Raw genomic sequence first — 21,264 nt, 5'->3', positions numbered from 1 at the left:
TTTCAAACAGTTTCCTTCCGTTCATGACGAAGTAAGAGCATCAATACAAAACTAAGTGAATTAATTTTATTTCTGAACGGGACCGGTAGCGGCAGGATTTGGCTGATGGGGGTACGATGTCTCCGACGTGGTGGGCAACGAGAGCATAAGTGGGCGTGGCCGGGTGTCGCTCAAAGTTTCTGAAATTGTTTCAGAGTTGAAACCCCGGAAATTTCGAAAATTTCAAAGGCTTATTTAATCGATTTTAGTGTCTTCTAATATATCATAAAAATACATAACTTTTTCTTCCCCGCCCCACCCCCCGTTTTTCTTCTCGACCGGGGATACCGATCGTTTCGGTAGAAAAGTCAGTTTGTTTGTAAATAATTTTCAACCACACAGCCATTGAACAACAAACAGCGGTGGCTGATTAATTTCAGTCCGAAATCCAAGTTTATGAAGAAGATATAGAAACCATACAAATATAGGGTCAATGGCGGTAATTTCATGTAATTTTTTGAGGAATTATTCAATAATAATATGAATATGCATATTATACACATTTTGTTACAAAAACAACTCTCTACAGCCAGTGGGCTCCCTATATTTCCACCCCTAATTTGCATATTTATGCTAATAAGGTCGGCAAAATGGCACTTCCGGTCATTTTTGAAGAAAATGTTCCATTAGGGTAAATAGAAACATGCATGTTCTGAACAACTTTAATAAAGAAGCAACTTTCTGCGACTTGTGGTTACCAAGATATAAGTACCCTACATTTTCAGACCTAATTTGCATATTCAGCTAATTTGCATATGAAGATAAGCGTAAAAAAATTGGCGACTCATTTTATTCGATTCAGCATACTTCAAAGCATATAATTTAAAAAAAAAAAAATGATCACGAAATTTCCACGGGATGACATAAGCCATACACACAATAAAAAACATAGGAAATAGCAAGAGTGATTACAATAGTTCCTATTGCATTACATGCATAGGAACTAAAAAGTCGTATGTTTGGAAATTCCAAACATACGGGTTCTACAACCCGCATGTGATAATACATTATAATATGTTGCACTTTTTCTATAGCGTCCACAATCGACTGGGAAGCCTACAACTAAGGACAATCTTAAAGCATTATCTTCACTACTCTATCAATACTAACAACATGGCTCCCAAGGTAAATTAAACACTTAGTGTAAACTTAAGTGACTGTCAATACTTAAAATAATGCAAATGTATTTTTACAATATTTGCATTTGCTTAAAAGCACTTCATTTTATTTTTGATAACTGAATTTATAGTCTGTAAACTAAATTAACTACCAAACTGTTGATATTATGATATTCTAATTTTAAAACAGAAAGACACAGGCAAAACTCCATACCAAGGCAAGAAGCGGGCTTTTGGAAATTTCAAATGTCCAAAATGTAATCGGACTTGGTCAAGTGCCAACAGTTGGGCTAACATGGGCCAGGAATGCAAGACATGCAGGATTAATGTTTACCCTTATCATCAGGTGAGATGGATTTTATTCATTTTGATCTAAATGGTTGGAAAATATATATTTGAAGTTAAACAAAGCAGTTGAAATTCAGGTGCAAAATACAAATTTTGAAACTATTTAAATCTGAATTATAATGTGTTTCATTCTCTATTCAGAGTAGGTACTGTATTATAGATTAATTAAAGTAGATTAGACTTTGTACAAGTTAGTCTTAAAAGTGTTTATACATTATAATGGTATGTCTAGCTAGCTGAGGGAATTTTTGAGTCAAATTCCGGGCTATTCTCTTTAAATATTGTTCAATAAATTTAAGGAAGAATTAAATATAAAACACTAAATTTATCTATGTTTTTTCCTTAGGAGGAGCTAAAACCAGGTAACACTAGTTACAATCAGGAACAGCATCCTGAGCATCTGTGTGAGAAGTGCAAGCAACTTGGTCACTCCTGTAAAAACTGAATCAAATGCAGCAACAGGCTAATTAATAGCTATACAACTAATTAATTGTTAACACTGCTTCAACTTAGATATAGAATAGAACAGGCTTTTGGTTAATTAGGCTTTTCATGTCTAAATATAGTTGAATAGATTGATGATTTAAATTTTGAATGAAAATTTTTACTACATCATATTATTATTTTGGAGTTTTTAATAAATAACTTATCATGGGTTCAAAGCCAATCATAGCAGGCTCACAGATCCATTGCTAAGTATCTTGTATTGTATCTGCTTTGCAAAAATTCTGCATCGTTTGTTTTTATATTATGAACATTACACATTGACAGGGACGTAATGCAGCACTGAAAGCGTGGTTAAAATATTCCATCGCCACATGTATTCCTTTATCTACTCTTCCTAACACTGTTCAAAGTGAAAATGCCAATAAATCTTAAACATGCATAAAATTTAGCCTCTTTTTATTGTTTACCAAGATTTTTTAACATCATTATTCACATTGTGGAGTAGGCAGTGGCAGTGGGAATCAACATCATTAAAACTTTACTATTGACAATATAATTAGATACAGCCCAAAAGGTGCATATATATATATATTGGTTTAAAAAATCAGCAATATCAACCTCTTCATAATTTCATCATCAATACCTGTTACCATATCCTTAATCACCATCATATAGAAGTGGTTTGGCGCATCCGGAATGGTTTTTCCCAACCTCAACTTTTGTTTTCAATTACAGTACCCACTGTCAATTATTGTAGACACAGGAGTATAAGTGGGTACCTGTAGGGTTAAAATGCAAAATGCACTGATTAGCTGCTGCAACGTTATAGAATACGCCCCAGGGAGCTTGACTTTGTGTTCCTTAGGCGTTTAATCCAATGACCGGGGTAATGCTAATGTGAAGTGCATAAAGGTCTCATTATAATGCGCTATATAAGTCTACCATTATTATTATTATCATCAACCAAATATTTTTCTTATCCATCAACCACATTTTTTTTTCATCTCTCAATATCTTAAAAAGAAGCGGACACTAAATCTGGAAAGCATGAAATCTCATCTACATTTCTAAGAAAACGTTTATCATCATTAATCATTTTGTGGAGCAGTCGGCGGCAGCAGCAGCGGGAATCAATACCAAGAACAATTTACTATCAGGTGTAAATATCATTATTATTATTTATCTAAACTTAGATAATGCAATGTCAACAACGATTTGCCCCTAACAACTACTATGCAACTCAATCATATGAATGGGAAATTCCAAAAACAATCTGGTTTTTTCCCATTTGAGCTTTATAAATAAGTAATAATTATAATTTGTGCCATAGATACACAGGACTCGGTGTACAACATTATATACTGTAGCTGAAGAGAACCACGAAAGGAAATATGTCTCAGGTATGCACAACTATAGGATGGATCGGTAGTAATGCCCAGGATGATTTAGAGAATAGCTTAGGGGGTAAAATTTAGCTGCATAATTAACTTGCCTAGTATATAGATATTGACTGCTTTAAGATGCATAGTCTACATTACTCATGTTGCTGTTAAATACAGTATGTACCATAGTAAACATGCAATATTTACTATGGTACATACTGTATGTACCATAGTAAACATGCAATATTCTATAGTATAAGTTGTAATAATCACATATGATTTTTTTATTAGGGCAAGGGTTTAACACTATACCAAGGCTCAAAGCGCATGTTTGGTGAATTTCGTTGCCCAAAATGCAATCGTAGGTGGATGAGTGGCAACAGTTGGGCTGATTTTGGTCAGGAATGTAAGAATTGCAAGATTAATGTCTACCCTTACACCCAGGTGAGTCAGCTTTTTTGTACAACTTAAATCATTTATGAAAGGATAATACATGCTCCAAGTATTGAAATGCACGCCATCGTGTTGGGATTCAATATTTCGACATTAATGTCATCATCAGGAATGAAAAAATTATCCATATTAGCAAGCTTATAATGCACTAGCACCAAAAGTGTTTAACCAATCAAAACATTACCTCTGGTGACATAGTGATTTAAACAAAAGATCAAAGCATTCTTACTCTACTGATCAAAGCTACCTACAAAAATAAAGAAAGCTCCTTTGAAGCTCTGAACCCATTGTTAAGCAAAGGGTGTAGTCTACGTATAGCAAACGCTTCTTTAAACAATAGGATAGGCCAGTTTCGGGAGCTGTCAATAATGTTAGTACTAGAAAATATTAAACCTAATTTATTACTTAAATTACAGACAACATTATCATTTTCAAGTATACCTGTAAGCCTAACACATAAGCCTAAAACATTTATTTCATACAAGATCAGTCAAGACTTGTAGAATACTACTTATATTTAAACATGATTATTTCTATTATAGAAAAAATTATACTAAATATTATTATATTACATATTATATAATTATAAAACAATACCAATAAAACTATCAGTAACAATAGACCTCACTAGGACCCCCATTTGACATATTTCATAAATCGAAAATTAATTTTAATTGCTACTCAATCCAAAAAAAATTGCACTTTTTTTTTTTTTTTTTTTTTTTTCTGTAGAGAAAACTAAAATTTACTGGAGCAGAGGGGAACATGAATGAGCCACACCCAGCACACTTGTGTGAGAAATGCAAGAAGCACGGAAATTGCAGAGGAGGTTTTGGTGGCAGACGATACTAACCCATCAAATCGCAACAACAGTGGATAACAACCAATCACAATGCTAGAAATATTAGCATCATATTAAGATCATTATCCAGAAATTATAATACAATTTGATATTATTTGACTTTTTGAGGATGAAAATTTGATATACTGTGTTTCTAATAATGTTTAGCAATATTTTACACTTGCTATTACAGACTTATGATTAATTAAAAAGTTTGATGCAGGTTAGCAATATTGGTGTTGGTGGGGAGGGGCATGTGGTGGCACTATCTAGATCACTCTAAAAGTCAACACAAGATATAGGCTCTCTTCACTAAGGCTTCTGTGAATGGATGTTTTGTAGTGGAGTAGGAAATCTTGTCTATAAGCAGTACCATATGATTGAAATAGACAGGAAAATTACCAAATTCTCACGTCCCACATTATGGTTAATTCTAAATTTTTCCATTAAGTTACTTTTTATACTAAATGCTAATAATTCATATATTACAGCAGATTTGTTGTACATAAAAAGTTGCTCCAGGTGCACTCACAGTTTAAACATAATTTTTATTAAGAATTTGTAGTCTTGATTGATTATTCTTCATATATAAATGTACACCATATCCCAACTGTGATGTATCTACTTGGGGTACATGAGGGCTGGTTGAAGCTGGTTGAAGGGGCAGAATGGGAAAGTAAGATAGTGCAGCTAGGAGAAGATGATTTGAGGCTATTAACTAATTTTATTGCTTTTAGTAACTTTTTATTGGGGTTCCAGGGGGAGGGAGAATACTTTTAGAGGGAAAAGATCATGTAGGTCTACCCCACATTTCATTAGATATACTGATCGTGTAGGCCTACCCCACATTTCATTAGATATACTGATCATGTAGGCCTACCCCACATTTCATTAGATATACTGATCATGTACGCCTACCCCACTTTTCATTAGATATACTGATCATGTAGGCCTACCCCACATTTCATTAGATATACTGATCATGTAGGCCTACCCCACATTTCATTAGATATATTGATCATGTAGGCCTACCCCACATTTCATTAGATATACTGATCATGTAGGCCTACCCCACATTTCATTAGATATACTGATCATGTAGGCCTACCCCACATTTCATTAGATATACTGATGCATCACGATCTTGTGTATGTATAATTTGTTGACACTGGATGATGACATTTGGGAAATCCCAGTGTACAATCTTATCACCAACATTTTTATGTAAACATTTACTATAACACTATATAAACATTAAATATTGAAGGCCTAAATCGTCTATGTGTATTATCATTCATGACAGTTTACATACAAGTATGACATTCTTTCATACAACAGCATGCCATAGAATGTTTATAAATTACAGATAAGATTATCAAACTTAATAGCATTCAGAACCTTAGCCATAAACGTAGATTTTGATGATTAAATGTTAGAAACGTCATTTCTTTTAGTGATTACGATTTAATTGAAATGGTGAACTCGGCAGGGTGGGTTCGTCCAGTTCCCAAGGAAAAAATAGCCTGCATACCCATAACAGCTACCGGTACCAGTACTTGTAGTTTGATGCCGACGTTCCCTTCTTTCAGAGACATAACTGACAAAGACATAACGTAGCAGGGGATGCAATAACATTTTTTTTTAATCAGGTATAAGAATAAAATTAGCCACTTGTGGTTCTTTTTATTCCTGAATCTACTGTACTGCTAATCTTGTCCTTAAAGCTGGGCACTCTATCACTGAGTCGTATGACAGTTGAACGATGAATCTAATGCCTCTGCTGATTGTCAGTGGCAGTCTGAATGGATCATTATTAAAAAGAATCTGTCGCTTCGTGGCTCTGTGTTCTCCATAGAATCGCGTCAGTTGATGACCATGTCTAAATCATGCCTACACATGAAGAATGTTTCTTATTTATTGTTTAAAAGGATTGTTTATCATCAATATAATTTTGGGGTCATCCTGAAGCCTACCCGCGGCGGTCCTCTTAAACAGCACTAACGCTGTGGTGAACGGAATCAGTACATCAAGTCCAAATCTGCAACAACAATGCCACATTCAGCTTACACCTAAAAGATGTACCTTCAACCTGGGACCTACAGACATCTGGTTGAAGACAGATCTTCTACTGTGATTTTGGACTTTGTTGAGGCGGTGATAGTGGAATGGAAACCAAAATCAAGGAATCAGAAACCATTTTTTGTCAATGATAAAATTTTTGAAATGCCAAAAAGGACTTTGTTTCATAATTATAACGACAAAATTATCCAACTCTTCATCACTGTATAATCAACATTAACAATTATCATATTATTTTAATCCCCACTGATACTAAAACCACATTTCTTTCATAATTTTTAACTCAATATTTGAAAAAAAAGAGACCTTATAGGTGATGCTTAATGAAGCAGAAACAAAGTCCGGGAAATTCCAGCATGCCATCACTTCATTAACATTCATGCACACATATCTACAGTAAATTGGTTAGGTGTATATGATATTGTATATCATTATTTTAATGAAGCATAGACAATTCTTACTGACATCATCAAACCATACCATGTAGCAATGAGTGATTATTACTGAAGGGAACATTATCAAAGGTATTTTACGTGTACAGCATTTGAATGCTAGCAGCAAGTCTGTCATGTGAATGGGAAATTCCAAAACATACTGGGTTTTCCCCACTTGAGCTATATATTCGTAAATAATTATAATTTTGTGGCAAAAGTGACAGGAGTACAACATTATACAGCTGAAGAGAACCAACCAAGGAAATATGTCTAAGGTATGCATAACTATAGGATGATTCACATAGGGATTATATAGAGAATAGTTAAATTTAAATTTTACAATTAGCATGCACTGGAGGTGTTACCTGTTAACAGTTCCATTATCGCAAGAATGTGTTCTATGTGTATATAAATTATAATTAATGGCTATGGTAAATGCAGTGACGGCTCAAGAAATTTATTGACAGGGGATCCGAACCAAAGGGGCCGCCAAGAGCCTTGGTCAGAATGCCGGAACAAAATTCCTGGTGGGGCTTATGGGGAGAGATTTAATGGTTTGTATGGCCAAAAATTGTGTTTTCAGACCACAGTATTAGGGATTGATTGATTGACAATAAGTTTGTTTGGATTGGCAAATAAATATTTTCATTCCGACGATCTAGGCGTGGCATCCCACAATGGGGTTCCATTCTTGTCCGACGGGAATTCCCCACCCCCAACTCCTGCTAGCCCTGCCACTGAGTAAATGTACTACTGTATATTCATAGGCTGTGTCTACTTACAGCATTTGAATTGTTCAATTTGTACATAGGTTATTATGGTAAGGTATCATTTAATAATAACATTAAGAAATGCGCCCTCTAAGGTGTATAAAGTGAATTCATAAAAAGTCATTTCATCTTGTTAAGTGGAAAGAAATAAAAAAAATACAGAATCCAATAATAATATACAAACATCAATCATACAAAAAAAATTGTAAATAGTTATAACAATGATTTTCTTATTAGCGCATCGGCAAGGGGTTAACTCCATACCAAGGCACAAATCGTGTGTTTGGTGAATTTGAGTGTCCTGACTGCGGTCGTACATGGATGAGCGGCAACAGTTGGGCCGACTGTGGCCAGGAATGTCAGACTTGCAACATTAATGTCTACCCCCATTCCCAGGTAAGTTTAAACTATTATCAAGTTTATCAGTGAAAAATCAATTGTGTGATTTTTTAATATTTAAAAATTGGGGGAAAAGGGGGCATAACCACCATTTTTTCCACCTTCTTCCCCTAGATGTTAAATATTCAATCTCATTAACCATTCCCCAGTTTGTCATCAAACAACTTTTTTCTGTCTTAGAAAAGTCAGATCTACAACATATCAAATTTTTTTTTCCACTGGAGCCTGACTTTAACGTGCACATGGACCACAATGCTCAGGGGACCAACGACTTTAAGGTCTCGCCTGAAAGACGGTGCGCTATTGCAACTTGCATTTTAGCCCTCCAGCTGAAATACAAGGAGAGCAGCGATGGGAATTGAACCGGGGACCAAGAGATCTCCACGGTTCAGCGCACACACACAGTGGCTACTACCAGTTTAGCCAACTGAGCTAAGCTGCTCATTAAAGCACCCCCCCCCCACCCGATGTCTAAAGTACTACATGCATAGTTGGCATTGATTTTAATGATTATAGAATACTTTTGAGAATTCTGGCCTTATGTTTTTTTAATCAGAGGAGGTGCCAGCAAGAAGAACATGGAGGCAGGAAAATTCCCAAATCAGATAGACCAACCCCTCATTGTCGAAAGTGTCAGGAAAATTCTGTTTGTGATTTAGGCTACAGTATGTCACACGTTAAATAATAATGAAAAAATGTGCCTGTATTAGTCTGAACTGGGACCCCTGAACAAAACAACTATAAAATTGCAATTAGGGACTGGCACCCGAAATTTAAAATATTTCGCTCTGGTTTATTTTCTCTAGAGGGCGCTGAAGTTCAGTGGTGATGAGGGGAACCTAAGTGCACCACACCCAGAGCACTTGTGTGAGAAGTGCAAGAAGCTTGGACGTTGCTGCAGAGGTAATGCTAGACGTTTCTAGCCAAGCAAAATACAACAAGTGTGGATACTGGCACATCACACATTACAGCACTTAAATAGCGCTATTTCATGAAGATCAGAGCGGGGTTTTTGTTGTATATTTATTAATAAACAGTAGCTATGAAATACTTCACCAAAAAGACAACCGGAATAATGAGAAACAAAAATAAAACAATGCAGACGAAACAAACACCACCACAGCGTTCCCCACCAATTTAAAGTGCAAGGCCCGCCAGGACAGTATTCACAGTTGCATGAGTGACGCTGGCATCTAGACCTGGTCATAAATGACAGAACCAGCATTAAAATTACTAATAATCATTAATGTTTGTATGTTATCATTACATGCCAACATTCAATTAGTGTCACAATAACATTAATATTCAGAACGTTTTGCAAGTTACTATTTTACTTGAATGAAAATGTAAAAGGTGTTTTTGTAAAAAAATTAGTACAATTACTAATATGAAATCACCTCATCTTTGAATTTGTTCTTTGAATACAAAAATTATGTTTTTCACACTGCAGACAATCCTGCTTAGGTCGTGAGTGTGTGTCATGACGTTTGATACTAAAATTATGTACAGTGAGTTAATATTAGTATATTAATTAAGATACTATTAAAATATTATTATTGTTATTATTATTGTTATTATTATTATTATTATTATTACTATTATTACTGTAGTTTTGATATATATATATATTGCTGTGTTTTTACATTTTATTTATTGAAGCAAATGTGGAATCTTCATTTTCTTAAAATTTAAAATATAAATACACACACATGTGTGTGTGTGTGTGTCAGGGGGTGGGGGGGTGTGCGTGCGTGCGTGTGTGTATGTATATTTGAATTTTCAAATTCTAATAGTAATATTAAATTAAAGCCCCGGCAAAATTTCAGTTGTTAAGAAAAATCTGATTTTTATATACGTTATAAAGATTTATAAATATAATATGAAATTGCTAGTTTAACTGAATTTAGAGATTCCTAAGAATGAAAAAAATGTAAAATAAGACTGAAAGTTGATTTTTTTGTGTTCCACACAAGAAATTAATGCGGATGAATTTTTTATGTTTGATTTTGCGATAGGTCTGTGAAGAAATATAGTAGGCGCCGGAAACATTAGCCTATCCAACACTGTTAGGCCTAGCCTTACCTTGATATAGGTTCTGTTATTACACATAAAAACGACCTCATTTTTTTTATTCTTTTGCGTAAAACTAAAATTTATGCCAATATTTTTCCATTGTTTATAATAATTAGAGTAATGCATATGCATTTTTTTTTCAAAAAAAATTATTTTCTAGTGAAATTTTGCCAGGAATGGGGCTTTAAGTTACATCTAAAGCTACATTTGCACTAGACATGATTACGACACGACAAATTTGTATGCTTCAACACTGCGCGCATCTGTATCGTGTTGTTGTCGTGTCGTAATTGTGTCTAGTGTAAATGTAGCTTTAGGCTCTACTGCTCTTTCTCTGACAAAAGAAGTCAAAATTATGGAAAAACGAGCGTGGAGAAAAAGATCCGAACTTAAGCATTTACAAACCTTGTCATAGGTTAAGTTTGTGTATTGCTGATTAATTTGTAATAAATCAATCTTGTTTACCGTACATTATTGTTGGTGGTACAGCTGGCTATTTGAAACTTATGAGTGAGAGGGGATGCAATTGTTTTTCTTCTCATTAACAATTTATGCTGATTTAGTTGATTAAAATACATAACCTAAATGTATGTCTGTACTCCAGTGTACTTTGTGTGTATAGCTATCACTGAGAACTATCTAATTTGTTGATGTTGGGTGACTACATTTGGGAAATTCCCAGTGCATTATATTATCAGCAACATTTGTATGTACACATACAATATTAAAGTCCTAAATGTTTAATTTGCATTATTATTCATAACAATTTATATACAAAATGACATTCTTTCATACAACAGCATGCCACAGAATGTTGAAAAATTATTGATGATAAAAGATTAACAAACATGCTTAACAACATTCAAATGTTAGGGTCAAGTATTTAGAGGATGCAGCTTGACTCTGTTGAGTCATATGAATGGGAAATTCCACAACATAATAGTTTGTTTTGAGCTACATATATCATAGCATTACATCTACAACATACACATACAGTAGCGGTATACAACATTATGCAAGCGATGATACAGAATCAAGAAAGAAAATGTCTCCTCAGGTATGTACAACATAAGATGGGTCAACAACAATGCAAAGATTTTTATATAAAATGTTGCTTACTAATGTAAATGTGATATACTATGAAAAAATGAACTATAATAAAAGTAAATGGACTATAAACTATATTTAGTATAAAGTAAATGTATTACTGTATAATACAAGATAAAGTTTGGTTAACAAAAGGTGAACTTTAATGACAACGATGTATATAGGGAAGTATAGTATAGTAGAAGTGGACCCTTAAGAATGTGCAATCAGTCAAAAAAAGACAGGAAAATCCCTCAAAAGTTTAAAATAAAATTTTGAATAGCTCATTCGAAAGGATGAAATAAATTATTAATTCCGAAGAGAAGCACATCACAAAAAAAGTAGGTTTTCACATTTAAATTTTGCTACAAAAATCCTTAAATTGATTATTGTCCATTTAAGGATTTATGCAAAAGTATACTGGAAAAATTGATGGGGGGGAATTTGTTTAATTCAGAGTTCTAAATTTAATTTAATAACTTAAATATAAGCAATTCATATGTGTAATTACAATTTTAATTTTTAAGGAAGTGATTCTTAATTTGAGAGTACAAAGCATTTTATTGACCTGCTAAATGTATAAATAAATGCATACTAATTATAATGTTTGATTGGTTGATTAGCGCAAAGGATTAACTCCATACCAAGGCTCAAAGCGTTCGTTTGGCGAATTTCGTTGCCCAAAATGCAAACGTACGTGGATGAGCGGCAACAGTTGGGCTGACTGTGGCCAGGAATGTATGGTTTGCAGGATCAATGTTTATCCTTACACTCAGGTGAGTATGTTTCATCATTAAAACACATTTAAAACATAGCTAAGCAATCCGTCATAAATGAAAAATTTGCAACACACCAATTGTTTTCCTCAGTTTTAAATCACACTTCACTAATTATAGATAGTGGTACACCATTAAGTAAATTTAAAGGCATGCAGGAAGCCGTGGTGAATTTGCAGGAAGGCTGAGAAATTTTATTGGGGTTGGAAAGAATCCCCAGAGGACTGATTGATTAAGAAAACAGAAAATGCGTATATTCTTCTAAGCAGCTGAGATGTGACAGGAACATATTAGTTCAATGCAGGGGTGGCGCCAGGATTTGCCTGACTGGGGGGGGGACGATGCCCCCGACGAGGTGGCAGATTTCCCCGATGAGAGCAAAGTGGGCGTGGTCGAGCATCAATTAAAATGTATTGAAAAGTGGTCCAGCTGGCGAAGCCCCCAAAAATTTTGACAATTTAAAGGGTTTCAAAGGCTTATTTAATCGATTCTATTAATACGTAGAAAATGCATTTTTTTTTCTCCCAGACGAATTGTGGTTTTCCCCCCAACAGGGGGAGGGGCCAGCTCTCCCCTACAGGGGGCCCTGCCACCCCTCGATGGCGCCACCCCTGGTTCAATGTACTCCCTAACATACAGCACCCATCTGCCTAATGATTGTAAAACTCATAATAATAATAATAATAATAATAATGATGATAATGACCACAGCAGCAACGAAAACGGCAGTGGCTGTTGCGGTAACGATTTACATAAAATTTAATCCTTAATCTGATTTAGATTGCACAAATATAGATTTTTTTTAATTTTCTATAGAGGCCACTAGAGTATGATGGTGATGATGATGAGGAGGGGGAATGGGAAGAAGAGAAGCCACATCTACAAAAATTGTGTGAGAAGTGCAAGATACTTGGACACTGCTGCAAGCCACCTGGAGACAGACGTCGACGCCGGCGTAGAGGTCGGGGTAGAGGTCGGGGTAGAGGCCGGGGTAGAGGCCGGGGTAGAGGCCGGTGAGTGAATAATAGCAAATAAAAAAACTTTGATAAATGCTTTATATTGTATAAATGTGAAGAAAAATTAAAGATTTTTTACTCGGAGATTTTATAAACTATTTTCCTGAAGAATTTGTATTATGAAATATCTTACATTTTTAATATTTTTAAACACAAAGATATATAAATAGTAAGTTATCAAATTAATAACAGATTGGTTGTTAAGAAAACTACAGATATAAAGTTTGTTTGTATTCAAATTTGTTTTGTGTATATACTGTAGCTATGTCACCCAGGAAGTAGTTTTCGATCAAGTGATTCCCTTAGTAGAAGCGGTTGGCGCATCGGTTGTGGCTTGGACTCCCAACCTCGAGGTCGGGGGTTTGAAACTCTCGCTGTGCAGATCGCTTGTGTCCTTGGGCAAGGCACTTTATCTACGGTTGCCTCTCTCCACCCAGGAGTACAAGTGGGTACCTGGTAGGTTCCAACACAACTGCGCTGATTACTAGCCGCAATATTATGGAATAACAATATAATTTAACTTAATAATTTAATTTGGTGTTCAATGTGTTCCATATGTGTTTGATCCAATGACCGGGGTAGTAATGTGAAGCGCTTAGAGGCTTTGTTAAGGCATTAAGCGCTATATAAGAACGACATATTATTTATTATTATTATTTTAATAAAAAGAGATGACATTTACTTATAAATCTAAGTTTATAAAAAAGAAAAATTATGCACAAACTGCTATAGTATGCATAGATAGCAAAAACGGTTAATATGTCAATTATAGCCTTCAGTTTTAAAATTTGTCGTACAACCTGAAGAGGTATTTTTTCAAAGAATCTTATTTCAAAAATAGATAAACACAATACAATTGTATAAAGAAGTTAAAACTTATATAAATACTAAGCTAATGTAATCTAATTATATAAATGATAAAAATGATATAAAAAAGGCTATCATATGATTTTAATAAAAACTATTACTTGTTGCACTACCAATGGAGGTGTTAAAAGTTGTACTGACCACACCCAATGATTCCATCATTGTGTCACCACAAGTGATAGTGCAGTCGTTACAAAAAAAATAAACCATAACAAATTACAAGCTTTTCTGGTATATACATATATAATTGTAGTTCAATATTGTTATTGTCTGCGGCTCTGTTTATTCAAAGGAAAAAGGTGATTTGAAAATTGATTAGAGAAATAGTGAGCTTTGTACTTATTGTTGACGGTTGCTTTGCATGTTTCACTGGATTTATTCTAAATGGGACACAATTAGTAATAGTTGAGTGATTTTTAACAGACCCTTGTGCCAAATCATTTACAAGCTTCGGCAGATTGAACGGTATTGTCAACTAATTATGGGTTCATCAATTTGAGTCATTCAAATGTGTCAAAAGGGTTGTCAAGTGGAATTTGTTTACTCGTCACAATTTGTTGGGACAATGCAAACAAGTGATTTGATGTATTTGAACTTCTCCGGTGGAGATATAAGAAATCAAATCTAACATTTTGTTATTACTCATTTAACACTCAAATTGCTAACTTCATTGTAATTTGATTTATCTATATTTCATTTGGCAGACCTAACAAGCTGACATAAATATATAAAGTTTTAAAAATGTATTTATGTATACTACAAGACATGCTAATGTTTTCTTTGAAATATAAACACTATCTACTTACAGGTAGGTTAGTCCCATCACTGATAGTAAAGTCAACTTGAAAAAACAAATCAGTCTGTAATAAAAACAATTAAATAATTATATTCAAACTATTTAGCATGAAATGAAAACATAGAAATTATTATTTATTCAAATACAACAGGTTAAACAGGGTACATGTATGATCTGTGTGAATAAAAAACAATAAACAATATCTGTACTTAAGGTTATGATGCTTGCCTTCAAATTCAAGGTTCTAGGTTCAAGCATATTAAAAACCACTACTAGCAAGCCCTTGTGCCTTAACTTTAGTGTACTGTGGATGATTTTAAACATTTCGATTAAGTCGTCTCTACTACATCTTTCTTTGAGTGTTGGTAGGTAAAGTTTAGCTAACCGATCTTCGGCTGAGAGGTCTATCTGCCTACAGCATGCTACTCAGCTAATGTCCAGCAGATAGGCCCATTGGGATTCCAATCAACCTGTGACAGCCATCTAACATTCATGGATGTTTAATGCTGCCTTTTCTCCACAAAAAATTATAATTGTTTTCAAGTAAATAAAAAGTAGGTCCATGTCACCATCAGGGAGAATTTTGGGTAAATGAAAATGAGGGGAAAATGGTTTATTTTTTCAAATAAAGTATTTCAAAATTTAAACTATGATGTGATGATTAACATTAATTATGTATATTTCCTATATATTAAAAAAGTAAATTATGATTATTTGTCCAATTCTTACCTCGGCATCTAGTTGCTGACGGATTCTAACTTCACCATCTACTGGCCCTACAGACAGATAGTTGGGTTCAGGTTGATCAATTCCATAGATGACTGTTGCCCCCTCCGGGTCACTACCAGAAAGAGTTAATATCAGACTCCCTACATGAATTTAGAAGTAAAAGATAAAAAGTAAAAAATGCATTCAAAACAGATAAATATAATGAGTAAAATAATCTGAAATTAACTTTCTTTTTAATTACCTTTTGGTCTTGCAAATTGTATCTTTACTGAACTTTTCTCTTCATGCTGAATATAATTAGCTTTTGTATTTTTCAGATTTATATTGTTTGTGAAGGGACCATTTAAGTCAGCATTACTATTTGGGTCACCCTCGTTAAATAAAGTAGTATAAAAAATAAAAATTAAAAAAATAAAAGAGTAAAACATAGTTTTAAATGAATATGTTCTTAATCTTTGTGGCCTTGTTCACTATATCATACTCAAGATAGTGCCAACCAAAATTAACGTTCCCCACCAATTATTTGGTTTCATCCCCAGACCTACTTGACAACAAATGCTACCTCAGTTTAATTTTTCTTTACAAGGTTTTAGCTGGAGTGAACTCTTACTAACCAAGGCCTTGTGAGAGTCAAGTAAGCAAGTAGATACACAGTGACAATTATAGAGGGAACTAATTTTAGCTGTGGACATCGATAGAGAATGCAATTTTAGACTGTTACTTAATTTGACTTTAACAACTTACCAACAGTTGCACTTTCAGATATACGAATAACACTGGGTGGAGTACTGTCAAGTCGCGGAGCATTATCTGTTGGTGACTCATCTATTGCACAAAAAATACAAACAATAGTTAATCAATGTGAAAATAAAATTACATCCAATAATAACAACAAATGATGATGATACTGATAATGAAAAAATTATTATGATGATGATGATGAGAGTGATGATGATGATTTATGATGATGATAATGAGAGTGATGATGATTATGATGATAATGTTGATGACAATGATGAGGATTATTATTACACTATTTTAAAACCATGCCATACATTTATGTACATGAGGCCATTATACAATTAATTTTAAAATATTGCTTATTTTGAGTAAAGCATAATTGATTGGAAAGTATAATACATACTCCAAGTATTGAAATACACGCCATCGTGTTGGGATTCAATATTTCGACATTAATTATGTCATCATCAGGATTCCTGATGATGACATAATTAATGTCGAAATATTGAATCCCAACACGATGGCGTGTATTTCAATACTTGGAGTATGTATTATACTTTCTTATCTGAGATTAATCAGTGGACCTTTCGGTTTTTTCCATAATTGATTGCTTATAGCGAAGTACTAAAAGTCAATTGAAGGATAAGTAAAATAATATTGAGTACACTTTCATGCCTCTTCAAAGAATAGTGATCTTGAAATTTCTAGGCAAAACTAATTATAGTAACAGATCATAATTAATATAAATGTTACTATGCAAGTTATTCATTAGGTAAACATCCAACCCACATTCACAGCTGTCAGCAGCCAAAGATAGGTTGGTAAAAAGAATTGCATCCCTGCCATAAATTTTCGCTCACACCATGAACTAACACAATCTTAGTAGTTTGCGTTAGTTTATAAAAATGACAAATGCATTCAAGTACGCACTGTTGTTGTTACAGATTTTCTGTGCAGTAAATACAAAAGTGCTTGACGAATATGTACAATGAAAAATTAAATTTGTGATTTCACAAAGTAATACAAACCACTTTGTGTTAGTTTGCAGAGTCACACTTTAACCATTTCATACAGGCCAAGATCAATTCTTTTTACTCAATAAATATATATAATATTGCAAATATACTGTAAAAGATATTAGTTAGCAACATGCAACTCATATTTAATAGACAATTCCTAATAAAGAACAACTTTAATGACACATTACATTTCCATTTTATTTTTCAAATTCAAATACAATTTTCCCGGACTGTAGAAGCACTGGTCTTGGAAATTGGTAAAAAACAAATAAATAATAAAACTTGGATCTTAAAAAAATGTAAACTTATTAAAATGAAAAGGGAGGGTTGCTACCATCAGAACATCAGGCTTATTCAGGGACATGCACATAATTACTACAGTACTGAAAGTGCCTACAATATAAAAAAAAGATAAAATAATAAAATAATAATAATAATTTTATTATGTATCATTATAATAACAATGATACCATAATTTAGGCCCAATTCACTATATAATAACTCTAGCGATTGTGAAAATGTGTGGAATTATAATATATCATTAGCATTTTAGCTGTTGTTCTATTTGTTAATTGTGTTATATACATTAACACTTCTACTCATTAATTGCTACATTTTCATTCAACATAAGATAGTCACATAACCCCATAGCATATGCAATATATACAACAATCAGTCAAATTTTCATAACCTAGACAACATCACTCCTTTTGTAATTTCCATACCAACTTCTCACTTAATCTAAACTTTTAATCATTTTTTAAAATAAATAAATTTATAGTGTTGTATTTTCTTCATAAAAAGTCAGAAGTGGTTTTAAGGAAGATAAAGGAATTCAGACAAACTTATGACAAAAGATTAAATAATAAGAGAAGAATGATATGAGAAAGTTGGATGTATTTAGGAATACTCAATGAGCACACCAGAAGACAGGAGAGTTTGAGACAGATACTCATTTGCACACCAGAGGAAAAGGAAGTTTGACGCAGATGCTCATGAGCACAACAGAGGATAAGACAGTTTGAGTTAAATGCTCATGAGCATACCAGAATACAAGGGAATTTGAGTCAGACACTCATGAGCACACAAGAAGAGAAGAGAGAATGAGTATGACACTCATGAGCACACCAGAAGACAAGAGAGTTTGAGTCAGATGCTCATGAGCACACCAGAAGACAAGAGTTTGAGTCAGATGCTCATGAGCACACCAGAAGACAAGAGAGTTTGAGTTGGATGCTCATGAGCACACCAGAAGAAAGGAGAGTTTGAGTCAGATGCTCATGAGCATATCATCAGACAAGAAAAATTAAGTCAGACAAGTGTAAACAAAACACAATGTAGTCACCCATGCAATCTTTAAGATCAATATTACACAAAGGTATGCCATATTTCATTTTTCAATCTGATGTAATTTATCCATTTTTTCTAGTTTGCTACAAACCTAAATACCGTATCAAAGAATGAAAAATATCAATAACAAGTAGGTTTAAAATAAGCAATAAAAAAGACTTAATACAGTTTATATAAATGCAGGTGACGCAAAGACTATCTTCACTTTGACAAGCAAGCAAGTAAGCAACCTTAAATTCCTCAGCATTTTACTGGCTCACTCATGCATCCCCATATCCTGCAGCCCTATATTTATAAGCGTGAGAAAATTGTTAAAATCCTTGTATATCCTAGTTTGTATTGTCACGCTTAAGTAGAGTTGAATCGCTATGATGCCTCAATTGTATGTGTATATACCACTTCATCTGTGCAGCTTTCAATTGAGAATAAGTATAGGTAAGGTCATACTGTACCTCAAACAATATAAAAAGATTGTGGTTTTTTTGGATAGATTTAATTCTACCTGTTGAGGTTTGAACTGCATGGCACATTTTCAGACATGTTTTCATAAATCGTTTTACTTTTCAAACTATTCAAGTTTAAAGGACCTCCAAGTGAGATGTTGATAAAATAATTTTAATATGAAAACAAGAAAACCGTATAGCGATTTGATAGGTCTTCTATGCGCATACCCTCATTCATAATTATAATCTAGTCCACTGCAGCTTGTTAAATTGCAACACTGCCTCATTATCAGTTCCTTTTTGGTGTACTTTTAGTCAAATTATTTTGTTTAGCTTGATACCGCTAATTATTTACAATTATTTTCTTTACATATTGGCAATAATAAATGAAAAAATTTTGTAAATGAATAGTGTGATTATAACCATATAAAATATACAAAATTTAAATGGAATGAGGAATAGAAATAAATATGGAAAATACACAACCAATTTATTTATAAATTTTCTTTTTTATTAGGGTTCTTCAGATTTGTTAACCTATTTTGACAAAATTAAAATTCACTACAAGTGGTCATACTTGAACCCAATTTTAATCTTGTTTGTCAGGTCCTTAAGTCCAATTACAAACTTATCACTTCATTATAACAATACACTCTTATATACAGTAATGTACAAAGTATTGGTTATTTGATATTTGGTTGGTATGGTAACCATGATTGATTGCAACTATGACCTATGATTCCATAACAAATGAAAGCATCTTAGAATATCATAGCTCATAAACATCGACAAATAATAAGGCAAAATGTACCTTTACCCTGCTTATCTATCCATGCCTCTATCTTTGAAATAAAAAGTATGTTATTCAACAGTAAGCAGAGAGCAATATCATAATTAACCAACACATTTTAAGATCAGCCCAAGAGGAAACCCATTTAAAACTAAAAGAAACTAATACGGAGGAAAAAAGTGGCAGAATTATGAAGAAAATAAACATAGCATTTTACACTAGCAGAAATATGGTGCACCCAACTCACAGAGGTCGCAGTTTTTGCCGATATAATTAGGTTCGCAGGTGCAAACATATGATGTGCCATTATCAGTGCAGGTTCCGCTGTTACAGGGCGATGGTTCGCATAACGAACGCGCTGAAATGGTTTCCAATGTAACTATTATGATATGTCATTGATACACATAAATACAATAACTACAATAAGTTTTATAAATAGAAAACCATTAAGCTTCTAAGCAATTAGTATAATTAGGCAACCAAACGTTTTATATAATCCTTCATTTGAATTATAAAACTTTAATATAATATGTGATATATTTATGAACATTTTCACCAATAGGTTTTGATTTAATTACACTGTAGCATATTTAGGATGAATAATTAGTTTACTTAATAATACTTTATCAATTAGTCTGCTATTATCTAGATTATTGATATATATATAGCGTAAAAACAGTTTATGACTCACATATTTCACATTGCAATCCTACAAAATACTCAGTGCATGCGCAATTGTAGAACGTGTCTAAATTTATACACGTTCCCCCATTCTGACAAGGAGACCCCTCACATACGTTGGAATCTGAAACATTTAAATCGTTCCTTTAGTAGCTTCTCAAAAACAACATGCATCCTACCACACAGTGAACATGACACGAAGCAACACACTGATTTACAATGAAATAATTAATAACAAAAAATAAGCACTAACTTTCAAAGCTATGTATTTTTGTATACTCTTCCCCTGTAATCCTACCCTCACTCACTTCTAGCCAAATATGTTTCTTTTCTGAACTTCTCATTTAGTAACAGGCACTGTAATTTCTTCAAAATTGTTTTACAAATAATTCCTGAAGCTGTAAAACAAGTTTCTTTCTAATTTTAAATTAATGAGTCTTCTTCTTATGATGGTATGAGTCTATCCCATCATTTTACCAACAAGCTCAATAATGTACCACCCATTTTACTTTTATTATTCATTATCAATCATTTACCCCAGTTTTATTTTATTTTATTTTATTTTATTTTATTTTATTTTATTTTAT

The 21,264-nt window shown here is 33.4% G+C and overlaps 4 protein-coding genes across 4 annotated transcripts in view; 3 read left to right on the top strand and 1 right to left on the bottom strand.

The window, feature by feature from the left end:
* The window catches only part of LOC117104651 (zinc finger CCHC domain-containing protein 24-like), a 3,556-nt gene extending 1,171 nt beyond the window's left edge, over nucleotides 1-2,385 (top strand). Inside the window, exons 2-4 of the mRNA XM_033245533.1 lie at nucleotides 1,074-1,164; nucleotides 1,348-1,503; nucleotides 1,852-2,385. Of these exons, the coding sequence (XP_033101424.1) occupies nucleotides 1,074-1,164; nucleotides 1,348-1,503; nucleotides 1,852-1,950 (346 nt within the window). The 3' untranslated portion in view covers nucleotides 1,951-2,385. The remainder of the gene's footprint in view (nucleotides 1-1,073; nucleotides 1,165-1,347; nucleotides 1,504-1,851) is intronic.
* Nucleotides 1-21,264, bottom strand: part of LOC117104786 (fibrillin-2-like) — a gene marked incomplete at its 3' end in the record, with an annotated part of 75,503 nt that overhangs the window by 6,583 nt on the left and 47,656 nt on the right. The window contains exons 59-62 of the mRNA XM_033245638.1: nucleotides 20,688-20,801; nucleotides 16,398-16,478; nucleotides 15,654-15,793; nucleotides 14,935-14,988 (exon numbers count right to left, since the gene is read on the bottom strand). Coding sequence (XP_033101529.1) covers nucleotides 14,935-14,988; nucleotides 15,654-15,793; nucleotides 16,398-16,478; nucleotides 20,688-20,801 — 389 coding nt within the window. The remainder of the gene's footprint in view (nucleotides 1-14,934; nucleotides 14,989-15,653; nucleotides 15,794-16,397; nucleotides 16,479-20,687; nucleotides 20,802-21,264) is intronic.
* On the top strand, nucleotides 3,235-6,072 carry LOC117104670 (zinc finger CCHC domain-containing protein 24-like). The gene is made up of 3 exons (XM_033245556.1): nucleotides 3,235-3,352; nucleotides 3,626-3,778; nucleotides 4,520-6,072. The coding sequence occupies exons 1-3, from the start codon at nucleotides 3,344-3,346 to the stop codon at nucleotides 4,637-4,639; spliced, it is 282 nt and encodes a 93-aa protein (XP_033101447.1). The 5' UTR covers nucleotides 3,235-3,343; the 3' UTR covers nucleotides 4,640-6,072.
* On the top strand, nucleotides 6,956-9,881 carry LOC117104660 (zinc finger CCHC domain-containing protein 24-like). The gene is made up of 3 exons (XM_033245544.1): nucleotides 6,956-7,416; nucleotides 8,149-8,307; nucleotides 9,117-9,881. The coding sequence occupies exons 1-3, from the start codon at nucleotides 7,408-7,410 to the stop codon at nucleotides 9,231-9,233; spliced, it is 285 nt and encodes a 94-aa protein (XP_033101435.1). The 5' UTR covers nucleotides 6,956-7,407; the 3' UTR covers nucleotides 9,234-9,881.

Source organism: Anneissia japonica, unplaced genomic scaffold (assembly GCF_011630105.1).
Source record: "Anneissia japonica isolate Jap-2015-1 unplaced genomic scaffold, ASM1163010v1 scaffold287867_len1003013_cov215, whole genome shotgun sequence".
NCBI classification, from domain to species: Eukaryota; Metazoa; Echinodermata; class Crinoidea; order Comatulida; family Comatulidae; genus Anneissia; species Anneissia japonica.
The sequence above is the reverse complement of the archived record's forward strand: the minus strand, read 5'-3'. Positions and strand labels throughout refer to the sequence as shown.

Excerpts from the sequence above, each read along its gene's own strand:
- LOC117104670 (XM_033245556.1), top strand. Across the intron at positions 3,779-4,519 it reads ATGTCTACCCTTACACCCAG|AGAAAACTAAAATTTACTGG; the intron begins GTGAGTCAGCTT and ends TTTTTTCTGTAG.
- LOC117104660 (XM_033245544.1), top strand. Across the intron at positions 8,308-9,116 it reads ATGTCTACCCCCATTCCCAG|AGGGCGCTGAAGTTCAGTGG; the intron begins GTAAGTTTAAAC and ends TATTTTCTCTAG.